This window comes from Mirounga angustirostris, unplaced genomic scaffold (assembly GCF_029215605.1).
Source record: "Mirounga angustirostris isolate CCGP_5_RB_7025 unplaced genomic scaffold, mMirAng1.0.hap1 SCAF_1, whole genome shotgun sequence".
NCBI lineage: Eukaryota > Metazoa > Chordata > Mammalia > Carnivora > Phocidae > Mirounga > Mirounga angustirostris.
Genome location: NW_026991709.1, coordinates 86,104,035 through 86,129,043, shown reverse-complemented (window position 1 = coordinate 86,129,043; position 25,009 = coordinate 86,104,035). Strand labels below are relative to the sequence as shown.

The following is a 25,009-nucleotide window of genomic DNA, read 5'->3' as shown; positions in this document are numbered from 1 at the left end:
CCACAAGAGGGGTTTTCAGCTGGGGTAACAAGACACACTGCACTGTGATTGCTTATGAAGACCACCGCATTAAAGCTGGTGCATAACTGGGGACCTATGCTGCAGCCTGACCTTCAGAACTTGGTCATGCTCATGGAGTAAAGTGATGTGAATGTGTGTCACAAAGGGGAAAAGATTAAGAATCATTGCTTTCAAGAAGAGCTTCATCTTATATTGATACTTAGGGAGCAAAAAGAAAGTACAATGATGAATCCCAATGCAACAAGTATCAGCTCCTCCCAGACTTGGTTTTCATAGCTCTTCACTCTCCAGCTACACAACATCGACCCTACACTTCAAGAAGTTCCAACCTCCCACCCAATCTCCACATACTATGCTCACATCAATGAGCTTATTCGATTGTCCTTCCCAGAAACTCTGCCTAATACTCTTCCCCTTCTTATCCTATCAATTCCCCTTCTTCTAGGAAACTTTCCTTAAAGTTCACACATAACATCTTCCTTAAAGTAGAGCACATAGAACCTGTGAAATCTTCCTTGGGTTTACCTACAGATAATAGAAAGCCATTGATGGATGTTAAGCAAGGAAGTAACCTGACTAAAAGTATGCTTAGAAAAAATACTTCAAGAGGAACTGGACTGCAATAAAGATTAAAAACAGAAGAGAACATGACTTTTTTTTTCACAGTCTGTAAATCAGAATCCAAATAAAATTCACACATTACAACTGGTAAATAATGTTTTTTAAGTCTCATTTAATCTACAAGTTCCTTCTCTATCTTATCTTAGCAATTATTTATTAAAGACTCCAGGTTGTCTGTCCTCAAAGTCTCAATTTCAATGATTGCATTCCCACTATATTTTATAACATTTCTTCTGTTCTCTTTGTTTTCGATAAATTGCTCATTGGCTCCAGAGGATTGATCAGATTCAAGTTTGGGGGTTTCTTGACAAGACTAATTCATAATTGATATTGTGACTGGCTTTCTTTTTTGATGACAACAGTCATTGATGATCAAAGTCTAGGAACTTTGGCTTCTTAGGAGTTGAAAAATGATAATAGTTTAATTCTAATATCCCATCCTCTTTAATTAGGTGAAAGGCTTCTATAAAGAGAAACTTTACTTCACCTACTATTTGGCTTCCCAATGCTTTAGTTAATATTGAAAATGTAGGATAAATGATTATTTTCCTATACTGAACAATTTTCAAAGTAATAAGTTTGTTTCCTAGCATCTTCTAATGGTAACCAGTTAGTTTTTTAAAATAATACTGTGAAATCACAAATGAAACATATTTGCTATATTTCCATCTATTTTATTATTATTCTGATTGACAGATTGTTCTTTCTTTGCATCTTTAAGTCAGTTCCTAAATCTTTTTGAAATGATCCTGATAGTCTTTGATAGATGCCTTGTTACTTGGTATGATTCTTCTTGCATAGCACCTGCTCTAGATCTGGAATCAGCTAAGGAAACTTCAACGCTTTTTTAGGGACAATGCTGGCATTTTCACCAGCAATCTTGGTCCACTCTGAACACTGATTACATCCCTGCACCTCACCCCAGCCCTACACCTCTAAGTGACTTGGGAATGAAATGAGGGTCTGGCTGGTCCTCATGAATGTGAGAACAGATAGGTTTAGGTTCAAAGATGGCTGAAGGTCGGGAATGTCTATGACAAAAATTACTTGGTAATAATAATAAAATAATGGTATTACAATTTGAAGTGCCTATTTTGACGTACTGTGTCAAAATGTCCTGCTGTAAGGCTACTAACCAGTTAGGAGGCTATTCGAGGAATCTAGACAGATAGCATGATAGACACTAGAATCAAACTGACCTGGATGTGAATACCAGATCTGCCATTTAAAAAAGTTGTATGATCTTCAGATTATTTACTCTCTCTAAGCCTCAGTTTCCTCTTCCATAACATAGGGTAGTTGTCAATGTGATGCACATAAAACACAGGACTCATCACATGGCAAGTACTCAATAAATGAAAATAATTATTGTTCTTGATGATGTATTATTGTTGCAAAAATTGATGTAGTGACAGAAGGTAGATTTGGAAATAGTTCAAAACACTAGCCACTAGACACATGTGTCTATTGAGCATTTCAAATGTGGTTAATCCACATTGCCATGTGTTACAAGTGTAAAATATGCACTGAATCTTAAAGCCTTAGTTTTTGTAAAAAGTGTAAATTATTCCATTAATCATTTTTATTTTATTACATGTCAACAATATTTGGGGTATATTAGGTTAAATAACATTTATTATTATAATTAATCTCTATTGTTTCTTTCTATTCTTTTCATTGTGACTTTTAGAAAACTTAAAATCACATATGTGGTTCATATTATACATTTATTGGACAGTGGTTCTCTAGAGACAGTAAGAAATTATATACAAGAATTTGGAGACTGAGTGATGAGGCATGAGGGACAGGAAAATCACTTCTTTCATTCATCCCTATATATTTAACATCTTCTAATATGAAGCAACTTTTAATCAATGCTTCTAAATGGATTGGTGTCTCTTTTTTCAACAAACCAACCATATGCATTGGCTGCTTTTCCCTACTTGAAAAGGGACCGTTCGTGTGGGTCTTGATAACAGATGTTGGACAAGGTAAACAAATCAGTTCCTTTTGGGGAGAGATTTACATTGATTAGTACCCATGATGTCCCAGAAATTTGACATGTCTTCTCACTTAATACTGAAAATACTGAAACAATTTTTGGAGGCATTACAACCTTCATTTTTACAGATAAGGAAATTGAGATTCAGAGAGGTTAATTAACTCATCCCATGTCAGAGAGCAAGGAAGAAATGAAAGTAAGAGGTAAAAGTGATTCCCATCTGCCTCCTTGATCCATGCTGCCTCTTTCCAATTTGTATAGTCATTTAGAGGTAAATGTGTGGGTTGAAGAATAACTAGGATTCTAATTTCTGACCCTCACTCATCTTCTTAGGTGGTTTCTCTTAGTCCCTGATATGGAACCCAAAATCATATAGGCAACAAAGAGAAGATTCAAGCTCTTTAAGCAAACTATCTCAAGGTATTTATATTATTTATATTGTAATTATCCTCAGCAACTGAATTATCATATCAGGTATTTTCCAGACAATAGTAAAATCATAGATTTAAAAAAGGACTATCTAATTTCATATTTATTCACCATAAAGTCTAAATAGTTTGAATGGGTTTTTCTTCAACTTGTAGCCATCAAAAAGGAATCACTATTTCTGCTGCTGATTTTTTTTTTTCTTGTATCTTTAAGTACAGTTCCTTCCACTGGATCAAAGTATGATTTAGAATTTTAAAAATATTTTCCTTTGCCAGCTTAGTGCCTTTGCATTGTAAAAACCTACTTTTGTAATTAGACACATTTGCCTTTTATCTAAGTCTTAAAAAACTTTATCCAAGAAAACCCAAAACCACCAAGCCTCAATATTGGCATATGCCCTAGAATATTTCTGATATCTCTTCCAGCTAATATTCAATGATTTTTTTGGAATTCTATTTCAAATCCCTTCATTAGGATAATGGTCTTAATTTGGCATATTAAGTATATTAGGATATATAAATAAACATTTGTTTATGTACACATAAATAAATAGCTACATATAAATAAATAGCTGCCAATAATGTCAGGTTCGTTATTTTAATTAATCCTCACAACAAATATTGAGGGATGCATCATATTTACATTTCATAGGTAAGGAAATTGAGACTCAGATAAGTTAATTAGCTTGTATCCAATGTAATATTGATAGCAAAAGGGCAGAAATGGAGCTTGAACTCAAGTTTTCTCTGCTTTCAGAGCTTATGGTTTCTATTCCATTTAGCAATTAAAGACAAGGATAAATCAAAGGAATGGTCCTGTTGGCAAAAAGAAAGAGCTGGGATACTCAATTTGGAGCTGAGAACAGCAAGTTCAGCAAGTAGAATTTTACATGTATTATCAGTAGTCAGTTCAGAGAGCCTACTGGGAGAGGCCATGGACAAATAGAGTTCATTCAGTGACCACCACAGCTGGACCTATGAACCATATGTTTTTGCCCCCAAAATATCTCTCTCACCAGTCTGCTAGAGCATCTAAAATTTCAACTATCATAGCTCCCCCTTGGGATAGAGTGATGGTTTAACAATTGGGTTAGAGATGGGCTGTATGGGGAAGCAGCCTAGGGAGTAGGAGAAATTAGTAGAAGAGTCTGTTGGAATCCTAACATCAAAACAAAGTTTGTACCCAAGATGTCCAACTCTACAGCAATGCCTGGGTCTACAGAAAACCTTTTCAAGGATCACTGAGGGGCTTTCATTTTGCCGTCTTACTTGGCGCTTAATCTCTCCTCCGTCTACTTTACTAGCTTTCCCATGAGTATTACTGAAGATTTCATTTAAGAAATTAATAGAATGTAAAATAGAAATTATATCTCACCAAAGACAAATTAGAAGTCAAGTCGTAGGAACAGACCTTGGCTGCAATTCTCCAAAGCAGAACGAAATAAAATTTTTCAGATGAAAGGAACTTAGACTCATCTCTTTCAATTCCCTCATGTTATATATGAGGAATTAGAGGCCAGGAGGCAAAAGGGCTCTCAAAACCTCAAAAGAGGTTGAGAGAGCGTGGGTTTCGGGGTTAGACAGGCTCGGATTGAAAATCGGACATCATCACTTAATAACTCTGTGACTTAAGCCTAATAACTTACTTTTCTGATTATCGCTTTCCTTCTTTGGTAAATATTGAGAGCTCTCCTACACGTTACAGAATTAAATGAAACAATGCCTATAAATGCATTATTTATATAGGTCTGGAGAAGAACCTCATACCTTTATGTTTATTATTGGCATTTCTAGCTCTTCTCTGTAAAAAAGCTATTATAGTTTGGAATCCTTAATTTTCAACTGAAATAGAAGAATTAAACCACATTCACCGAGAAGAGATGGATGGTCTCAGCATAAATCTGTCATTTGTACCAATCTGAGGCACACGTGAGTTATGAGCAGGTTTTCTTACACCAGCTGTGTATGTGTGATGCCCAACAGAGTGAATGTTTAACAATTAAACCAGTTTTAAATATGTAGCATAGAAGGAATCAAACTGAACATCAGTTGTGATTATCCGCTTGAAAAGCTCATTAAGAAATGAATTATGGAATACTGGACTAATTAAGCCCATGTAGAAATGTGTATTCCATTTCTACATAAGACTTTTTTTTTTTAAATGACTCAAGCAGAAGGACTTGATGTATTGGTATGGCAATTTGGGAAAAAAAATTTCTACTATTTCCTCCAAATGAAAAACACTAACATTTACTGAGTGCCTACTCAATGCCATACATTATTTCAAATTATCTGCATGGTGAATCTTTATGATATCTGTTATTACTCTGATTTTCTTGATGAGGAAAATGAGGCTCAGGGAAGTCTAACAATGTATTTAGGTTACATAATTACTGCGTTGTAGAGCTGGGATTTCAACCTGAAACTAATTTCAAAGCTTTTTCAACTAAGCCCTGAGATAGTCATTTTTGATGTAGATATAATGCAAAACTTACGTCATTACACACATGCATAACAATCTTATATTAAAGGCCCCCATGCACACCCGTCTGACCAGTCTGTCCCCTCCTCTAGACCATAAGGTCCACAAAAAAAGGGTCATACGTGCTGTGTTCACCAACATATCCCTAATACCTAGCTCGGTGCCTGCCGTATGTCACATCTTCAATAATAAGTTTTTGCTAATGAAGAAATGAATACTGAATTAACTAAAAGAATAGAGTTCAGTTCCACAGTCATCTTTTCACGGGTGGCAACACTGAGGAAAAAGGAGTGTTTTGCCTTTGTTCATACAATTACTCAGCTACAGAGTGAAGATTAGAAGCCCAGAGCCTCTGAAGTGCTAAGCTCAATGAGCCAAGTCAGCAGCAGGCGAAAGGACAGGTCCATTATTTAACTGGGGCTACATCCTCCTGAAGCAGAAGTCAAACACATCCTGATTACATGAACAACAGTTGCCCCACATATGTGACAGAGGTCGCAAGTAACTCCCACACCCATCTCTAGCCAGAGGAGTCTGTACATTGTCAACCCAGCTGTTGAAAAGTAGTCTGAAATAATAATTCACAGAACCCATTTTCTTTTATTTGATTCTTCTCAAAAAGGCCATTAGTGTTCAGCAATACACTTCTTTACCTCTACCACTGAGCCGCAAACAGAGCCATTCAGTCAGTCTTTCAGGCATCAAACTGGGAAAGAAAGGTCTTTCACATTCCTGTTAGGAGGCATTGTCCAGAGACTTTTCTTTTCTTTTCTTTTTTAATTTTATTTTATTATGTTATGTTAGTCACCATACAATACATAAGGAAATGATCCACGATTCATTGTTTTCATATAACACCCAGTGCTCCATGCAGTATATGCCCTCCTTAATACCCATCACTGGGCTAACCCATTCCCCTACTCCCCTCCCCTCTAAAACCCTCAGTTTGTTTCTCAGAGTCCGTAGTCTCTCATGGTTCATCTCCCCCTCCAATTCTCCCCCTTCATTTTTCCCTTCCTTCTTTTAATGTCCTCCACGCTATTCCTTATGCTCCACAAATAAGTGAAACCATATGATAATTGATTTTCTCTGCTTGACTTATTTCACTTAGCATAATCTCCTCCAGTCCCATCCATGTTGATGTAAAAGTTGGGTATTCATCCTTTCTGATGGCTGAGTAATATTCCATTGTATATATGGACCACATCTTCTTTATCCATTCATCTGTTGAAGGACATCTTGGCTCTTTCCACAGTTTGGCTACTGCGGACATTGCTGCTATGAACATTGGGGTGCATATGGCCCTTCTTTTCACTACATCTGTGTCTTTGGGGTAAATACCCAGTAGTCCAATTGCTGGGTCGTAGGGTAGCTCTATTTTTAATTTTTTTTGAGGAACCTCCACACTGTTTTCCAAAGTGGCTGTACCAACTTGCATTCCCACCCACAGTGTAAGAGGGTTCCCCTTTCTCCACAACATCTCCAACATTTGTTGTTTCTTGCCTTGTCAATTTTTGCCATTCTAACTGGTGTAAGGTGGTATCTCAATGTGGTTTTCATTTGAATTTCCCTGATAGCTAATGATGATGAACATTTTCTCATGTGTCTGTTAGCCATTTGTATGTCTTCTTTGGAGAAGTGTCTGTTCATGTCTTCTGCCCATTTTTTGACTTGATTATATGTTTTTTGGGTGTTGAGTTTGAGAAACAGTCAACAAAACAAAGAGGCAACCCACAGAATGGGAGAAGATATTTGCAAATGACACTACAGATAAATGGCTGGTATCCAAGATCTATAAAGAACTTCTCAAAGTCAAGAGACTTTTCAAGAGTACTTGCTAGTCCCCCAAATGATACTAACATTTAGGGGGCAGATAGAGAAACGAACCCAACAAAGAAATGGAAGGAGCAGCTAGAGAGTGAGAAAGAGAAACAAGAGAGCATTATCCTATGCATCAAGTTTGTAAAGCATTTTTAGAAGTGGAAAATGACCAACAATATTAGGATCAAATTCAGTAAGCTGAGCAAGTTAAGTAAGATGTGAAGAGACAAGTAACTATTAGATATGCCCACTGGGAAGTCACAGCACCCTTTAGAAAGAACAGTTGTGGTAGAGGGCGTGTTGATTTATTATCCTGACTCCTCCATAGATGGTGCACTCCTTAGAAGCAGATACGGTGGCGTGGTGCCCCCATCACCCAGTACAGTGCCTGGCACCTACAAGACATGTAAGAAATGCCAACAAATGGACACCCAAATGAATTAAAACAAGACGAAGTAGTTTATTTTGAGAAAAAAACATCCCCAAGACATTTAAAACTGCTCTTAAGATGGACCAGTGTTTTCTAAATTCAATCACTAGGTCTAAAATTATCACCATACATTTGGCTTCTCCCTCCAAAGGCCCTGAAGCCAAAACAACTCAGTTCCTATGGAGAACATATAATTTGCCATCTGCAAAGATAAAGTCTCACAGATTAGAAGCATTCCTAAATTTCTGTGCTCAGAGTGACCTTTTAAGTTGCTGCTGTGATGTCATTAGTGTTACAATTTTACGCGAGATTAGACATGTAATTATGTGTTAAATAGTTCTGCTGGCTCCTGCTTGCTGTTTAATAAAGCAGAGTGCGCTGAGAGCATCCCATATGCATAGCTCAAGGCCACTGACACCAGAAAACTGCATCCGCATGCTCTTTCCCTGCCTCATATGCCACTTGTCCTTGCGGCTGTCACCTCAAGGCCTCGACATGGGTACCAGTGGAGAAGCCACTGCACAGAGTAGGACTCAGAACTGTTACTCCCCCGCTGAAGCTTCTAGAGACAGGAGGAGTCTCCATAAAGGATTCAACTGAAATGAAATCAGAACCTGAGCATTTGTAACAATTGTTTCTCGCCCTGGCTGCAACCCCAATGCAGGATCTCCAAACAGCTTTTTCCAAAACTCCAAAGCCAGGGCCCCACCCCAAAGGTTCTACTGGTCTGGCTGGAGACCCAGTATTTTTCAAACATTTCCCCAGATGATTGTAAGGTGTGGCCAGGGTTCAGGGACACTCTCTTTCTGCTCTTCTTGCTCAGGATAGGTATCAGAACTTAATATGAATGAGGAAGTACTTCAGATTTTATTATCTCAGTATCTGAGAAAACTGTTTTTCCTCTATTGAGAGTGCCACTGACCCATAGGAAAAAAAAAAAAATCAATAATCTCGATGAACAAGTACAAAGCAAGTTAATTGGATTAAAAAAAAAAAAGATAAAATCCAGTCCATTTTGCTATCAAAACTAATAACAGAGGAAAAAAGAAAGAAACTGATGTTTAGTATGTTCCTACTATGTGCCTCGATCCTAGTTTAGGTATTTTGCGTCTGTTATTTCATCAATTCTCCAAGCAACCCAGAAAAACAAATGTCACCATTCCCATTTTTACAGCTGAGGAAACAAGGATGTAGTGGTGTTCAACTGACTTGTCCAAAGTCACATAGTTGGTAGGTGGTGATGCCAGGAGGCAAACAAATGCATAGGCCCCATCTGCTCTCCTGGGGCCATGCTGCCTTTCTAAAGAAAACCTTACTGGATGATAATTCAGCGAGCAATAGAACTTTCTGCCCAAGTCACTGAAAAAAGACAGAGGGAGCAGGAGAGTCAGGAGAAGGAGCAAGAGGAAGTGGGAGTGGGAAGAGGGAAGGACATCTGGAGCTCAGGAAAGTGTCAGGAAGGAGCCACAGCTGCACCCAGGAGCAGTGAGCCCAGCACAGGAGGCCAAAGTCATATCGACAATCATGTTTTCAAATGGATAGTGAGGGCAGCAAACATAACCAGGGTGGCATTGTGTGAACTGCATTGTGCCATAAAGGTGCGTAAGGTGCAGCCCTGCCCTGCATTACCCACAGCCTAGCAGGGGAGGCAGATTTGTGTACAAGCAGGATAGAGCATGCTTTGCTCTAACAGAGGTTGAATACCAAGAATTGAGAGCAGAGCAGAGGAAGCTGCCAACCTGGGTCAAAGAAAGGCTTCACAGAAGAGGTGACATCTGAGCCAGCCCTGGAAACAAAGGCTCTCATTCACCAGGTGGGGAAGGGAGGCCGAGAGAAGGCACAAACTGAGTCAAGGAAGTAGAAACTCATGAGGGGTGTGCTTGAGCAATGGAAAGAGGCCTTTTATAGGTTCCTGACCCAAAGAAATTGTTACAGTCTCGCGGATAACCTGCTTTCATCCAAGGCTGAGATGGCGTCTTTTAGGGTTGCTGGTTTTCCGACTTCATTCGTCTGTAGTCATACGGTCATGGCTCTGCCAGGTTCACTGAAAGTCCTAGGTCACTTCATGATGGAATTGGATCCAGGCTGCCTCCCGCTGCCCATAGCCCGTGCCTCTGCTAACGCAGGTCTCTGCTGATGCTAGGATTCCAAATTACAAAGTTGTAGAAAGTGCTTTTTTGTCTCTTTATCACTTTCCTAATCACAACTCAAATGAGATGTTCCTTGTCTTAGAAAGTGAGCGGAGTTGAGGTAATTATTTAACAGTTCAAGAGGACTGCCTTTGAGCCAAGAAAACCTCCAAACCAGCTTCCATTAACATATCCTGGGTGTTTCTTTGAAGCCTGGAAATTTTTTCACCTTCCACAGAACCTTTATACTGTTGTCCTTAAAGCAGCTACTCCCTTTCATTTTAATTAACAACAAACCTAGCAGGGTTTAAATAATAGTTTGTCTTTATGAAAGAAAACTGGGCTGGAGAAACTCCAAATCCACTTATTGGAGGAGTCATTAAGTCCTTTCCAACAAGCTTTAGACAGTTAATTAGAATGAATACATCTTTCGTCTTCCCCTTTCCATATCATCTTAAAACAACAGAGCAAGGGTGCCACGCTAGAATAATGACACATAGTCTGAAAGTATCCTAAGTATATTAAAATCATTGCAGCTCCTTTCCCTTGGAATGATTTCAAAGCATTTATAATATGCATGGTGTGTCTATGAAATGCTGGTTAATAACCAGTAACAAGGCAGGACCTCAGTAATTTATTGCTTTACTTTAACTCAAGACTGTGTCACTTTTCCATCTACTCCACATCCCTAGTCCTTTAGGAATGACTAAGGTGAGCAGAAGATTCCGCCAGAGTCAGTGTTGAAATAACTTCCTGGAAGTTTAAGTCAATCATTCTTATGGAGTAGGTCATTCAACGTAGATTCAAATCATTCTTATTTCCTGAAGGCTAACTGGCTTTAATAATGGATTTAATCTCTATCTTATTTTATATGTTTTAAAGATCTTCAAAAAGGAACGTAACCAACTTTAAATATCTCAGATCCAAGTCATTTAAAGAGCTAGCAGATTTGACTTCTAAGCCCTTCTAAAACTGGTGAGGGCATCCATTTAGGTGTATCCTTTAATTCCCACCATTTATCCTAGGAGACTGGGGATGGGAGGATGACTTCTTGCATCTATACGGATTACCAAGCCCCTGCTATCCCCTTGGCCTCTGTTCCTTCTATCTCCGATGCTGACCCCAGGGTTGCAGAAGGAGATCTATTCCTAGACCTCGTCCCAGAAAGGCGGTACACAATGCCTTGAATATGCCTAGATTCACTCTACTATTTACTGAATCACAAAATGTTGGAGCTGAGAGCAATCGTAAAGGTTCTCTGTTTCACACTTTCTATGTTACAAATTAAAAACAGCCAAGCCCTAGTAAAGTTAAGTGACTTTCTTAAGGCCACACAGCTAGGTAGTGACAAAATTGGGCCTCTAGCCAACCACTCGCTCTAAGACCATTGCTCTGGCCCTTGCTGCTCAGTGTTTTCTGCAGACCTTCAACATCAGCATCACCTGAGAGCTGTTAGAAATGCAGAAACTCAGGCCCCACCCCAGACCCCACTGAATCAGAATCCCCCAGGTAATTCATATGCATGTTACAGTTTGAGAATCACTGGGCTAAGACCATAATATATCTTTCTACAGAGAGCATGAAAATTGGAAGCAGGCAGACATTGGTTTTGGAGCATGGCTTCACTTTTTCTAAATCTGAGCAAATATCTCAATCTCCTGGAATCATCATTTGTAATCTGGAAATAATAGCACCATCCACCTTGCAGTTTTCATAATATCAGCACAACATAAATGTATGCATATACATCTCATGATATATGCATAAATAATATATGCAAAGTGCCTGACATGTAGTAGCTAATATATCATATAATAGCTAATATTTCCAGTCTCATGCCTCCCGTTAATATAGTGTTCAACCAAAAGGAAAGCCACAAGTGATTGTGAATCATGAAGAAATCACTTTCCTTCCTTCCTTTGTTCCATTAGCTCAATATTATTTTAACTTTCAGATGTGATTATGATTCTATGATATTTCATGTTTCTAAATCCCTAAAAAATGACTATTATGTAGAAAATAAATTATAATAGCTAACTACTTTTAGTGCTATGCTTGGAGATGAAAAAATTAAACCCATAAGCCAAATCCTAACCAAGAGAACACAACATTCCTCCAAGAGCTTGACTCTGGATCCTATAAACCTGGCCTCCGGGAGCCAGAGAGTATCTGCTTGGTCTTCTGCTTCTGTGACTTCCTCAGAGACTCGGCCACCATGGAACAAACCCACAGCTTTGGCAACAGCAGAGCATATTTAAAAGTTGATGTTTCATCACCAATATGTCACATCTGTCAGCATCAAGGAAAACAGTTTGAATAGGAAAGGAGAAATAGAATTTTAGTATCTAAATCTGAACCAAATTTTTGGAAAAATACAGTGTAGTACAGGGTGTGAAACCATACCAAAATTAGATTTGTGGGGAAGGAATATGATGTTAACACCAATTAGAAAGCCATGTTTCCCTATGGCGGTGGCTCTCAACCCTAGCAGTGCATTAGAAACAACGAGGAACCTTTTGAAAAACTTGATTTTAATGTGCAGCCAGGTTTAAGAAGCACTGCTCTGTAGCAACAGAAACCTTATTTAAGAGAGTCAGTCCACTAAAGCTATTGGTTGCTGTTGATACAGAGTTCCCAAACTTAAGGTAATGGATTTAACTTCAGTGTGTTCCCGTCTAGGTCTTTCCACCACTCCTCCAGGACTTCCACCATAAGGAAAGGAGCCCCTGGACCAACATCCTCTAAGATGTTTATATGGACCAGTGGCCGGACCTCTTCATCTTACAGACATGATGAGAAAAGGTAAATCACGGGGATTCGGGGGGCTTTTCAGAATCATTTAACCTGACTACACAGACAGCATGCCAGTAGGAAAGCATGAGGCAACTGAGCTTTGTGTTTCACAAGTGTTAACATGGGATGGGCTCTACACCAAGGGAGTAGGCTTTCTGAAACTTTGGCCTTTCCCCTTGCACTCTCTGTGCAGTTTTGCAAAGGCTGTTCCTTGTCAGAAATGCGCTTCACCCATGCACATCCACACCCACTCAACACTTGGCTAGCTCCAGTCCTACTTTCAGATATCCATTCACTCACAGCCTCCCACCATCATCTTGACCAGCACAGACTTTGTGGTTTACTCGCCTTTGAATTTCCAGCCCCCACCACTGCACCCGGCACACAGTAAATGCTCAGTAAATACTGAACCAAAATGATGAAAGTTGCATTTCAAGGACATATGGCAGGGAAGGAAAGCAGAAACTATGTAAGGATGAAAAGAGGATGGACAAGTCCATGGAGCCCTCAACGTCCTTAGAAGAATAGTCTCAGGTAAGGGAGGAATGGAGGATTGAGAAGAAAGATTGAAAGGCAAAGGCTATGTTCATAAAAGACAAAATGACAATTACACAGCTCAGTCCAGCCCCCCCCCCACACCCCCACCTGGGTTTAGGGAATAAATCCATTCATAAAATTCTCTGGCCATTTTTAAATATTCGGTTTTTTCTCCATTTATTTTCTTCTCCTTCTCTCTTTTCTCATTGACCTTACACTATTTCTTGGATTTGGTGAAGTTTAAAACACCACTATCTATACCAGCATATTGCAACTTTGCAGAATCCAATAGAAACCAGGCTTGATAAATGATGCTGGACACAAGAAGGAACCTGAGGGAGGTTTACTTGAATGCAGTTTTGAGAACTGGTACTTTTATTTTTCCTTTTAAAGTATTACCCTAGAGAGGAAATCCTTTGAAAAATTCTGAAACCAGAATTGTTCTTTGAATTAACTATATATAACAGCAAAAAAAACTTGGAAGCAACTTTAGTATTTATAATAGAAAATCTGTTAAATAAATCATGGAATGTAATATATCACTTAGCACTTACAAATGCTTTGACATAATAGTAACTGAAAAATCAAGTTGAAAAATTACATACAAACTATGATTGCAGCAACAAAAATATGTATACACAGGAAAAAGCCGTGAAGGAAAAACATGTTTTTCACTTCTCCATTTTCCAAGTCCTTTGTAATGTGTTATACTATCTTAATTATGGGAAAAATAATGATATGATGTTTAAGTAAAATTACAGCCCAGAAGGCAACTAGCATTTGAACAAAGTCCTAGTGCTCATCACAACACAAGATCAACTGAAAATTCCCTATCTTTGTTCATCTCAAGGTTTCCACATGCTTTTTCTCAATGCTTAATCAAGTTATTTTTCATTTGCTTTCAAGCCGAGTAAGTGAATCCTCTTTCAGCAAGATCTTTACTATAAGACTACAACTTGGTGTGTCATTTGAAAATTCCATATTTTGCATGTCATCTCATTTCCTAAATAAAAGAAAAAAGCCCACCAACGTGTGATGGTGAAAAATGGCAGAGGTTTTGTTTCCCTACAGCAATATTGTGACTTTCAGTGGCTAGCCTGTCTGAGGTTTTGAAGACTTCATCAGAGCAGGTGAAGTGTGATTTATTTCACCTTCTATTTATTCTCATTGAATAATTTAATTAAGTATATTTTGATATATATATATATATACAATTTCTTTACAAAAAGATTAACACCTAAGAAGCAATTACTGTATATTACATGTTTTACACAAACTGCTCTCTTAATTTATAAGATAGAGATTATTGTGTCCATTTTACAGATGGGGAAGCTGAGGCACAGAGATTTTAAATAACTTCCCAGGGTCCGACAACTAGCCAGTGATGGAATCAGAATTTGAACTCAAGGTCATATTCTCTCCCCTGCATCCATCCCACAGCTTACATAGGCTCTTTCTTTCTTTTTTTTTTTTTTTTTAAGATTTTATTTATTTATTCATGAGAGACAGACAGAGAGAGAAGCAGAGGGAGAAGCAGGCTTCCTGCTGAGCAGGGAGCCCGATGCGGGACTCGATCCCAGGACTCTGGAATCATGACCTGAGCCGAAGGCAGATGCTTAACCGTCTGAGCCACCCAGGCGCCCCCATGGGCTCTTTCAAACATGAGAAACTTGGAGCAGCAGTCAAGGTCCAAGCCTGCAGGGGAGAGACTGTGTTAAGTTACAGCTGAAAATTGCATATCAAAGGAGAGATAGTAAACATGTGGATATGATATATGGGCAATGTTTGTGGAGTTAAAGGTAGCCAATAATTAGCTTCATATTCTACACCATTAAAATTATATGAAACTCTTAAATTACTTACTTTCATTCTTTTATTTTCAAATTATGATTCCAATAACTTGGAGATTTAAAATAATTACATATTGACTATAAGAAATAATTTTCAGCAAGCTTTATTTATGGGGTAGAAATGCCAAGGCCTGTGAAATCCATCTGAATGGTTTTAGCCTTGAAAGTCAAAGGCAAGTGGAAAAACAGCCAATGGATACAGCAACAGAATCTGCTACTAAGCCAGTATCCTTAGTTTGATGTTGGTTCATTCGTCTGTACCTCTCCCTTGACCACACCTTCACCTTCACTGCCTAAGTCAAGACTCTTGTAGGATAGGACTCAGATTCTAAAAGTGATTTGGAACAGCGTCTATTGCTCTCTTAAGATGCTCTTAGTGGCAGTGATCACGGTGATAATGAAGGTGATGATGGCTGATAATGAGTCCAGATAATTAAGGTCCTCAAGTTAATTACTTGGAAATAAATTACCTACGTTGTCTGGCAGCACTGCCCAGAACTGCTGGTAATTGCTCCACCTTCACTTTCTTATTCTGTAAACCTGGCCTCTGTGGGTCTGGCTTTTGCAGCTGGGTTCCTACAGCAATCCCAGAGGCCAGGCAACCAGAAGTCCTCAGCTCCACTCCACACCACCTCTTCGCGAGACCACAGCCAAGCTGGTCAGGATATTGGCTTCCCTGGGATTCCTCAAAAGCTGGAACATCAGGAAATAGCTTACAGACAGGCAGAGCAACCAAGTGGAAGGAAAAGTCCACCGGAAATTCTGAAACCAAATGTCTTATGGCTCAAGGGAAGTTGAAGTCAATTTCGCATTTTTTTCATTCGTTGAATTCAAAGACAGTCCTTGTTCTGATCATCTGTAAATGCAAAACCCTGATTTTTATCCTTATCCTCCATTCCACACACGAGCAGTATGAAGGAATTCTTTTTCATCTCTGAGCAAATTTCTTTGTTAGGTGAGCTTAGCTTAATCCCTAAATTGCAGGCGGCAAAATAAAACAGCAGCAACAGTAACTCATTCAGAATTTAAAGAAGGGAGAGTTTATCGGCTAAGGACATTACAGCTGAGTTTTTATCAAATATTCTTTGGATTGTTTTTATTGAATAGTGAGCTGATATAAAGGAATTTTTATCATGTTAACACACAAAGGATGGTGAAATAAGAAGCATCTGAGTACCCTTCATTAAGGTTAAAAAATAAAACAATCAGAATTTTTTAAGCCCTTGAGGATACTTCCCTAATAGCACCCTTCTCCCTTTCCCAGCCCCTATCCAGAGATAGCCACCTTCCTGAATTTTCTGTTTATCATTCCCTTGCTTTTTCTTCTTGAGTTTATCACATTTGAATCTTTAAACAACATATTGTTTACTTCTGAACGTTTGGAGAATTTATATAAATGGAATCATGGTTTATGAATTATTCTGCAACTGACTTTTTTCACCAAACATTATGTTTCTATGATCTAACAGGGCTGATGTGAGTAGCTATAACTCCTTTTCTCTGGTGTGTAGTATGCTATTATATGAATATACCACCATTTAGTCATCCAGTCTATTGCTAATAGACATTTGCATTATTTCTAGTTCTTTTTGTACCAACAATGCTGCTAGAATCCCTCTTGTCTGTATCTCCTTGTACACTTTGTACAAATATTTCTTAGCATATGTACCTAATTTAGGAATATTTGGTTCAAAAGTATGCACAGCTTCCACTCTACCAGGTAATGCCATTGCTTTCCGAAGCAGCCATTAATGTGATTTCAATGCTCTACAACCTCGCCTAGGGTTTTCAGATTTTTAACTTTCATTAATCAAGAGGGCACTGTGCTTTCAATTCCCATTTCTCAGATTACTAATAAGACTTAGCCTATTTCCCTTGTTCTTTTCTGTGAAGTACCTATTCAAATATGTAGTCAATTTTTCTACTGGATTTTTTTGTCTTTTTCTTAGTGATTTGTAGAAATTCTTCGTAAAAATTTATATTAACCCTTTGTCTGTTTATCGTGCACAAATAGCTTCTCCCAGTTTGATACTTGCTTGCACTTTCTTTATGGTGACTTTTCATAAACATATGTTCTTATTTTAATGTGTTCTAAGTTAGCAATTTTTTGAACATTTTGAAATCCCTTCCTACTCCAAGTTCACAGTCTCTTTAACATTTTGTAGGTTTGCCTTTCACAATTAGATCTTTAATCATCTGAAGTTGACTTTTGAGTTTTGTGAAGTAGGCATCCAATTTTTTTTTTCTCTGTGGGTAACCAATTGGCCCAGCACCTTTTATTAGATAGGATATCCTTTCCCCAGTGATCTAAAAGCACACAGGCATCATATATTAGGTTTCCACATACACATGGATGTTTCTGGATCTCCATTTTGTTTCACTGGTCAACTTCGTCTACCTCAGACAGACACCACCCTTGAGCTTACAAATTTTATCATTGTGATAATCTTGACACCTGACAGGACAAGTCACCCACCTATTCTTTTGTACTCAGGAGTGTATTTGCTATCCTTAGATGTTTGTACTTCCATATAAATCTTAGAACCAGCTTGTCAAGTCATACCTACCCTGCTTGAAATTTTTATTGAATTTCCTGAAATTTTACTGGAATTTTATGAAATCTATTAATCAACTTATTGAAAATTTGCATCCTTATGTATCAAGTCTTTCTCTGAATATAATTAATCTCTACATTGATTTGTCTTCCCTAATGTCTCCCAATAAAGTTTTATAATTTCTCTAAAGAGAACTTGCACATAGTTCATTAGATTTATTCCTAAGTACTCCTAAGTACTGATTTTTTAATGTTTAAATTGCATTTTCTACTTTTACAGGCACATGGGAAGGGAAATGATATATCAACTTTTATTTCAACTATGCTAATTTTCTAATTAATTGTAACAATTTATCTATAGATTCTTTTGTATTTTCTTCATAGTCATATCATTAGTGAATAATACATTTTTGCTTCTTTTTATCAGTAAATAAACCACTCAGTTATTTTCTTTCCATATTATGCTATGCTATATGTTAAATAAAACAGACAATAGTGTAACATCTTTGCTTTGTTCCTGCTCATAAAGAGGGTCCTTTAAACATTTCACCATTAAGTATCAGGTTTACTATAGGTATTTCCTCTATATTGTTCACCACATTAAGAATGTTCCTATATATTGGGGGCACCTGGGTGGCTCAGTTGGTTAAGCAACTGCCTTCAGCTCAGATCATGATCCTGGAGTCCCGGAATCGAGCCCCGCATCGGACTCCCTGCTCAGCGGGGAGTCTGCTTCTCCCTCTGATCCTCCACCTCTCATGCTCTCTGTCTCCCATTCTCTCTCTCAGATAAATAAATAAAAAATCTTTAAAAAAAAAAAAAAGAATGTTCCTATATATTTCTAATTCAGTAAGAGTTTTCATCATGAATGGATGTTAAGTATTATCAAATATGTTTCTCTTCATATAATGGTAACCCTTTAATATGTTTATATAATATGTAACATTAATAGATACTCAAATGATGACCAACATTATATTCCTGGGATAGCCCCAAATTGATCACGATGTGTTTTCACTTTTATGTATTGCTAGATTTAGTAAGCCAACTTGTTTTTAAAATTTTTGCATTTATGTTTATGAATGAAATTGGTCCATAATTCTCCTTTTTGTGTTGTCTGATTTGCTTTGGGCATCAAAATTTGTTAACCTCATAAATAGGTTGTATAACATTCCATCTTCTTCTATACTGCAGAATGATTTGTATGATATGGGTAGAACTCACCTATAAAACATCAGAGCCTGGTATTTCCATCATGAGGATATTTTAAATTTATGATTCTATTTTTTAATAATTTAGAACTGTTTAGATTTTCTACTTATTTCTGAATCAATTTCAGTAAGCTATATATTTGTAAGAATTTGCTGTATATTTCAATAAATTATGTATTTCAGAGTTTTCAATGTCTTGCTATAAAGTTGCTTTAAATATCCTCTATTATCTTTCTAATCCATGCTGTATGTATCTATGGTTTTTTAATTCTTAATATTTTTTTGTCCCTTCTCTATTTTATTCTTGATCAGTCTTGTCAGAGATTTGTCTATTTCATTAGTCTTTTCAAAAAATTAATTTTGAATTCATTGATCCTTTAATATAATTTATCTTCTATTACTTATTATTTCCCTCTTATATTTTCTTTTAATATATTCTCTTAATCTTTTTATAACTCCCTAAGTTAGATGCCTAGCATATTAATTTTCAGGCCCCTTTATTATCTAATACAAGCATTTAATATTATACATTTCTAACTATGTATTGGTTTAGTCACATCCCATTAGTCACTCTACAGTGTTTTTATTATCATTAAGTCCTTAATAGATTAAATTATCACATTTTATTCTATGACCTATGAGTTCTTTGGAACTTGATTTTTATTTCCATATATAGAGCCATTCTAGTTATTTTTTTTTTGGTTGTTGTTATTTATTTTTATAACATTATTGCAATAGAGCCAAATAATGTGGTCAACATAAAGGTAATACTTCTCAAAGGTGCTTTACGTTATAAGGATACCTTAATTTATCTAAATGATTCACATAATTTTCTCTTTCCTTCTATATTTTTCACTAAGGACTTTTTATCAATTCCAATATGCTAGTAGATCAGGTAAAAAATAAATAAGAATTAAAAAATAAGATATCACTGGGAAATTGTGTGATCTGGTAAGTTAAAGGCAGGACTAAAAAGAAATAACTCCTACTTTTGTTTCTATAATTTTGCTCTCATCTTTTGTCTATTATTCATAAAATAATCTTACAAGACTTCCTGGGAAGTCCTGTGGATTAATAAGTTCACAATAACATTAGGTTCATGGACAAAACCTTTCATATTAATGACTGTATTAAAAGTGACTGTCATTTGTTCCCAAAACTCAAAGCACATTTCACCCAATGGAATGTATACTTTAAAAGATTGGAAACAGAATAATAATTCAATTAATCAAAATGGACTGCATAAAAATACACCTCCTAGCTCAAGGGGAAAAAACATGAAATCTGGAACTAATAGAAGAGGACATACATATGAAGAAGCACATCTCAAAAAGTCTTTGGAAGTCTTTCGTGGACAAAAGACAGAACAATGGCTGTTTTAATCAATGCTACTCCCAGTCTGCCATGTGAGATAGCGGGTTTAGTGTTCCTGGAACAGAAATATATAGCAACTCTGCTCATTTCAGCTCAGGTGGCACTCAGCAATCCACTGCCCCACAGATTCACCCCATAAGATCTAACAGAAGACACTTTTCCTTGAAGTCTAGAAATGAGAGCTAGTAGTGCCTGGAAAGCTTGAAGTTTTTCTGGAAAGAATATTAAGTTTGTTGATGGTAGAGTCCAATGGGCACTGATAGGGAAAAAAAAAAAAGCCAGGAGCCTGTTCTAGCCATGGTTCTCTGATTTATTCGGTTTCTATTGGCCATTTAGCCTCCTTATGCTGGCTACCTCACAACCTAAGCATATTGTAGTCATTTCTAGCCCACATAAAAGGAACATATTTTGTGACCCTAATAAATGCAAGAGACTGAGGCTACAAAGATGAATGTGGTCTGGCTCTAATTCTTAAGCAGCTCAGTATTCATTAGGCCAAAATGACGTAAATATAAATATTCAGTATGTTAGTTATTACGTATGAGTTTCTGAAGCATCTCCCCCAAGTAACTTCAGATATACAGAATTATTTACTTTTATTCATATCCTCTCTACTTCTCTTTTCCACACCCTCCCCAGGTCCTCTCACAGCTCTGGACCTATCTCCCTGCCCTCTCTGTGTTCTAGCACTCTCGGTGTCTTTTGTTTCTCTGAGGAGAGAATCTCATTAAAACACACAGTGTTACTTATTCTGGACACAAATGATGCTTGGATCTAAACTTTCATCTCCTCTGCTACTCCTTTTTTTCCACTCCTTTTTATCAAACACCTGAAACATGGGAAGAGTTTCAGAATCAGCCTCTCCCTACCTCCAGACATAAACTTTTTTAAACAACCAGCCACACTGAGTGATCTTTCTAAAATACAAATGTAATTATATCATTTCATTCCTTAAATTCTTCTAGTGGTTCTTCTAACTTCAGAACACACACAGGGTCCCTTACCTCTGGCCCCTGCGTATGTAACCAGCTTGTTGCCTGCCTCCCCCGCCCACCAGATCCTAGAATCCAACCACACTCAACTACTAATCTCTCACATTCTGCCTGATACCCTTCTCTTTCTCAATTGTTTGCTCATCAAAAACTCACTTCAGTCTGTTATAGAACCCTTAATCATTGCTGCTGAAATCAAGTTATAGCCTTCATTGGCACACTTCTACACCACCTTCCTGATTATAAAGCATAGCCCTGGGACAGTTTACTACCACCAATCTGTTGAATGCCCAGTTCAAGGAATACCCAACACAGTGATAGTCAATTTGCCTGAAGCCACTATACAAAAAAAAAAAAAGGCCAATTATTTCAATGAATTTCTCAAATTTAGCTATGTGCCAGAAACTCAATATGATCATTGTAACCGTACATAGTTCTATGGGTTAGCATGTTGCCAAACTGCACATTACACACAGTTCAACTTCTTCAACTTTCCCCCAGCAGAGGGTCCCACCATTCTTACCCAGACCTCTCCTGTTGTAATAGCAGGACCAGAGCAGAGACAACTTAAACATTTTGTAAGATGATGTTATAAGGACAAAAAAAAAAAAACAAAAAACTTTTCAAATGAAACTTTACAGAATCTTCAAAAAGCTGTTAAAATTCCTGTCCAAAATTAATTACCATAACCTTATGAATAGTTAAAAGAAACAAATTTTGGTTAATTGATAAAATTGGCAAATCTATCAAATTAGTCAGTATGAAATTTTCCATAAGAATCTCAATGATGCTAAAATGTTAGGAAAACAGCAAATGATTCTAAAAAAGTTTTGAAAAAAATAGGTGTAAACTGAGATTCTCCCAAATGAAACACTAAATTTTTGTTATAACTATTAGAAGAATATATTCGCACACAGAGTCAAGAAAGATATATCTGTGAATGTATTCATAAGAATATATTTAAAAAGAGACTCAGTCTCCCTAGGAAGCTTAGCTTTGAAAAAAAGTCAAATCTTACAATGCTGCTAAAAAATATATATTCATAAGAAAAATTTACTTTTTGATTGAATCAATCTTACAATATCCATAACAAAAAGGCATGCATATTCATTTACTATACTTAAGACAATACTCCTTAAAATAAGTCTATGTTAAGTGTAATAAAGTAGGCAAACTATTCATTTAGCAAAGTGATCCTTCAGCAAATCGGCTCTTGGTGAATTAGCTATTCAGTAACTGATCTTTTGGCAAATGGCCCCAGAACATTGATTTGCTTCCTTTTCTTCTCTCAAATCAATTTCCTGGTCTCTCACCCAGCCCCCTCAGGACATGTCTTACTCATTTTGTATCCCCAGAACTCAGCATGATGTGTTTCATCTTATGAGGATTTTAAAATATTGACAAATAAACAAATGAATTAATAAATAACCTTTACCCTGCCTTAACCTTGAATATTTTTTTTCCCAGCAGGCTAACTACCAGGGGAATCTTGAATTAATAAATAACCCTTACCCTGCCTTAATCTGAATATTTTTTTCCCAGCAGGCTAACTACCAGGGGAATCCGAATTTAAATAGGGAAGACTAAGGAGAAAAATCTTACACACTTTACTCTTTCTAGCCATGTTTGTTATCACATAATCTCATAAATAATTGGTTTATGAACTATAGACTGAGTCCTAATATCAAACTTTAAGAAGCTATCCAGATATGGAGTTCGAAATAAAATTGTATTGTGCCAAATTTGCTTGGGAAAAAAAGCTTTATTGGACAATTGAAAATCCATCTCTATGCAAGATATTTTGTTATACTTGGATTTGCCTTGTGGATTTATTACCAGACTTTTGTTGGATTTGGCTTGTACATTTATTAATAACTCCCATTCACCAAAAAGATTTGGACAGAATGCTTCCTGTACATGTAGTAAAGACTGTACATATCTACTATTTGTTGCTGTCACCATCTATAAATGTTGACTTATATCCACCATATTGATTCATAGTTCACCATGAAGCCAAGACTGCCTCGACAGAGCTCAAACATACTGCTTTTCTGGAACATACCAAGGCTAGATCTGCATCAAACTTATAAATCCAAATTCATGCTCTTTTCCCATTGTTGGACATCTCTCATATTCAAAACCAAATTTATAGCCATGCCTCAAACTTTTCCTCCTGAGACCTCTACTTCATTGAACCATACTGGCCTTCATTCCCTTGTGTCTTCCCCTGCCCCCTTTCAGGTAGATTCATAGAGAATAAATGCAAAGAACCAAAGAGAGAGAAAATACCAGCTGTGTTCGTAGTGGCACAGTAACTCCCACAGCACAAGCTTTCGTAGTATAAAGCCTGAAATATAGCACTGAAGACAGCTTGGCGTGAAAGGGCCCACCTAACTAACCATGAGCCTCAGGCTGTGAATACTGCCTTCCCCAACTGGGGCTTACTACCTGGAGAAAGGAAGGCCAAGGCATACCAGGCCTGAACAAAGACAAGTCCAAGAGGATTTTTTAAAAATTGTGCCATACATGAATGATGATATTCAAACTCACCCCAAAGATAGACCTGGCCCCTTGACTGTCAGGCTTTGGCCCATCTCACCAATCAAATTAGTCACTCCTCCACCTGAGCTTAGGACACTATGCTTGTGAGGGCAAGAATGTATAAAGGCACCATCAGCCTCTCCCTTCTTAGCCAGAGCAGCAAAAGTCCTTTCTTGGAAACCCTGAAGAGTAAGGACATAAGAATCCCAGTTTTAACTCTTTTGACCATTTCCCCAGTGATCCAAGCCAAGTACTTGGGCATAAATTTAAACTACATCCTTCTGACTTCCTCATCATCCTCTACATTCTATCAATTACCAAACCCTAAAGTTTTATCTCCACATATTTCTCCATATATCCCTTTCTCTCCATCTATCCTACCTCAATCCTATATCCAGGTCTCATCATCCTCTGCCAACACTACAGTAAAAATTTCCTAATCCTTTCTGATTTGTCTTGCTCCATTTCTAATCTAATCTCCACACTGCAGCCAGAGTGATCATTCTGAAACTCAGTTCTGATTATGTCACTCTGACAGCTTTCTGTTAACTACAGGATAAAAGCCAAGCTCTTTAGAATGACTTCCAAAATCCTTCATGACCTACCACTTTTCCAAACTCATCTGTCCCATTTCCCTGGCCCCACACTCATCCCAGTAATATGAAAATGTCTGTAGTTTCTGACAGTCACCAAACAGTTGCAAATCTTCATCCCTTTGTTCATGTGATTCCTTCTGTCTGAAATCCCCTTGAGTCCCTGTCTCATTTGGTTAACTCTGATTCAATCTTAAAGATTCTGCTTAAGGCATTACCTCCAGGAAGCCTTCCCTAACCTTAATGCCTCATTGCTTCCTGTCCTGCTCTCTCAGGCTAGAGGAAAATTACTCCTCTTTTGTACTCACTCTGTGAATTGCTCCATCATTGAATTCACTACCCTATGTTGATATTTATTTTCATGTCTGTCTTGGGCAGGGGCCATATCCCCAGGAACTAGAGGCTATCAGCACTCAAGATAAGTGTATGGACTTAAACTGAGCTCTTTGTTCTCCCAAATCATTCATTCCTTAATTTATCCATGAATTCAATAATAATTTATTGATGAATTTCATGGGTATGGCCCACCCAACTCATCCACTTTATTTTTGCTGAGTAATATTCTGATTTCCTTGATACATTTTGGCCTGTGTGGAAACCAATCATTTTCCTTCTTCTCTACAATTTCAG

The 25,009-nt window shown here is 37.4% G+C and overlaps 1 protein-coding gene across 4 annotated transcripts in view; it reads left to right on the top strand.

Moving 5' to 3' along the window:
- The window catches only part of KCNMB2 (potassium calcium-activated channel subfamily M regulatory beta subunit 2), a 237,865-nt gene that overhangs the window by 190,353 nt on the left and 22,503 nt on the right, over positions 1 to 25,009 (top strand). For all 4 annotated transcript variants that reach the window (XM_064585162.1, XM_054504318.2, XM_064585154.1 and 1 more), the window contains one exon: positions 12,614 to 12,736. In XM_064585162.1, the coding sequence (XP_064441232.1) occupies positions 12,614 to 12,736 (123 nt within the window). The remainder of the gene's footprint in view (positions 1 to 12,613; positions 12,737 to 25,009) is intronic.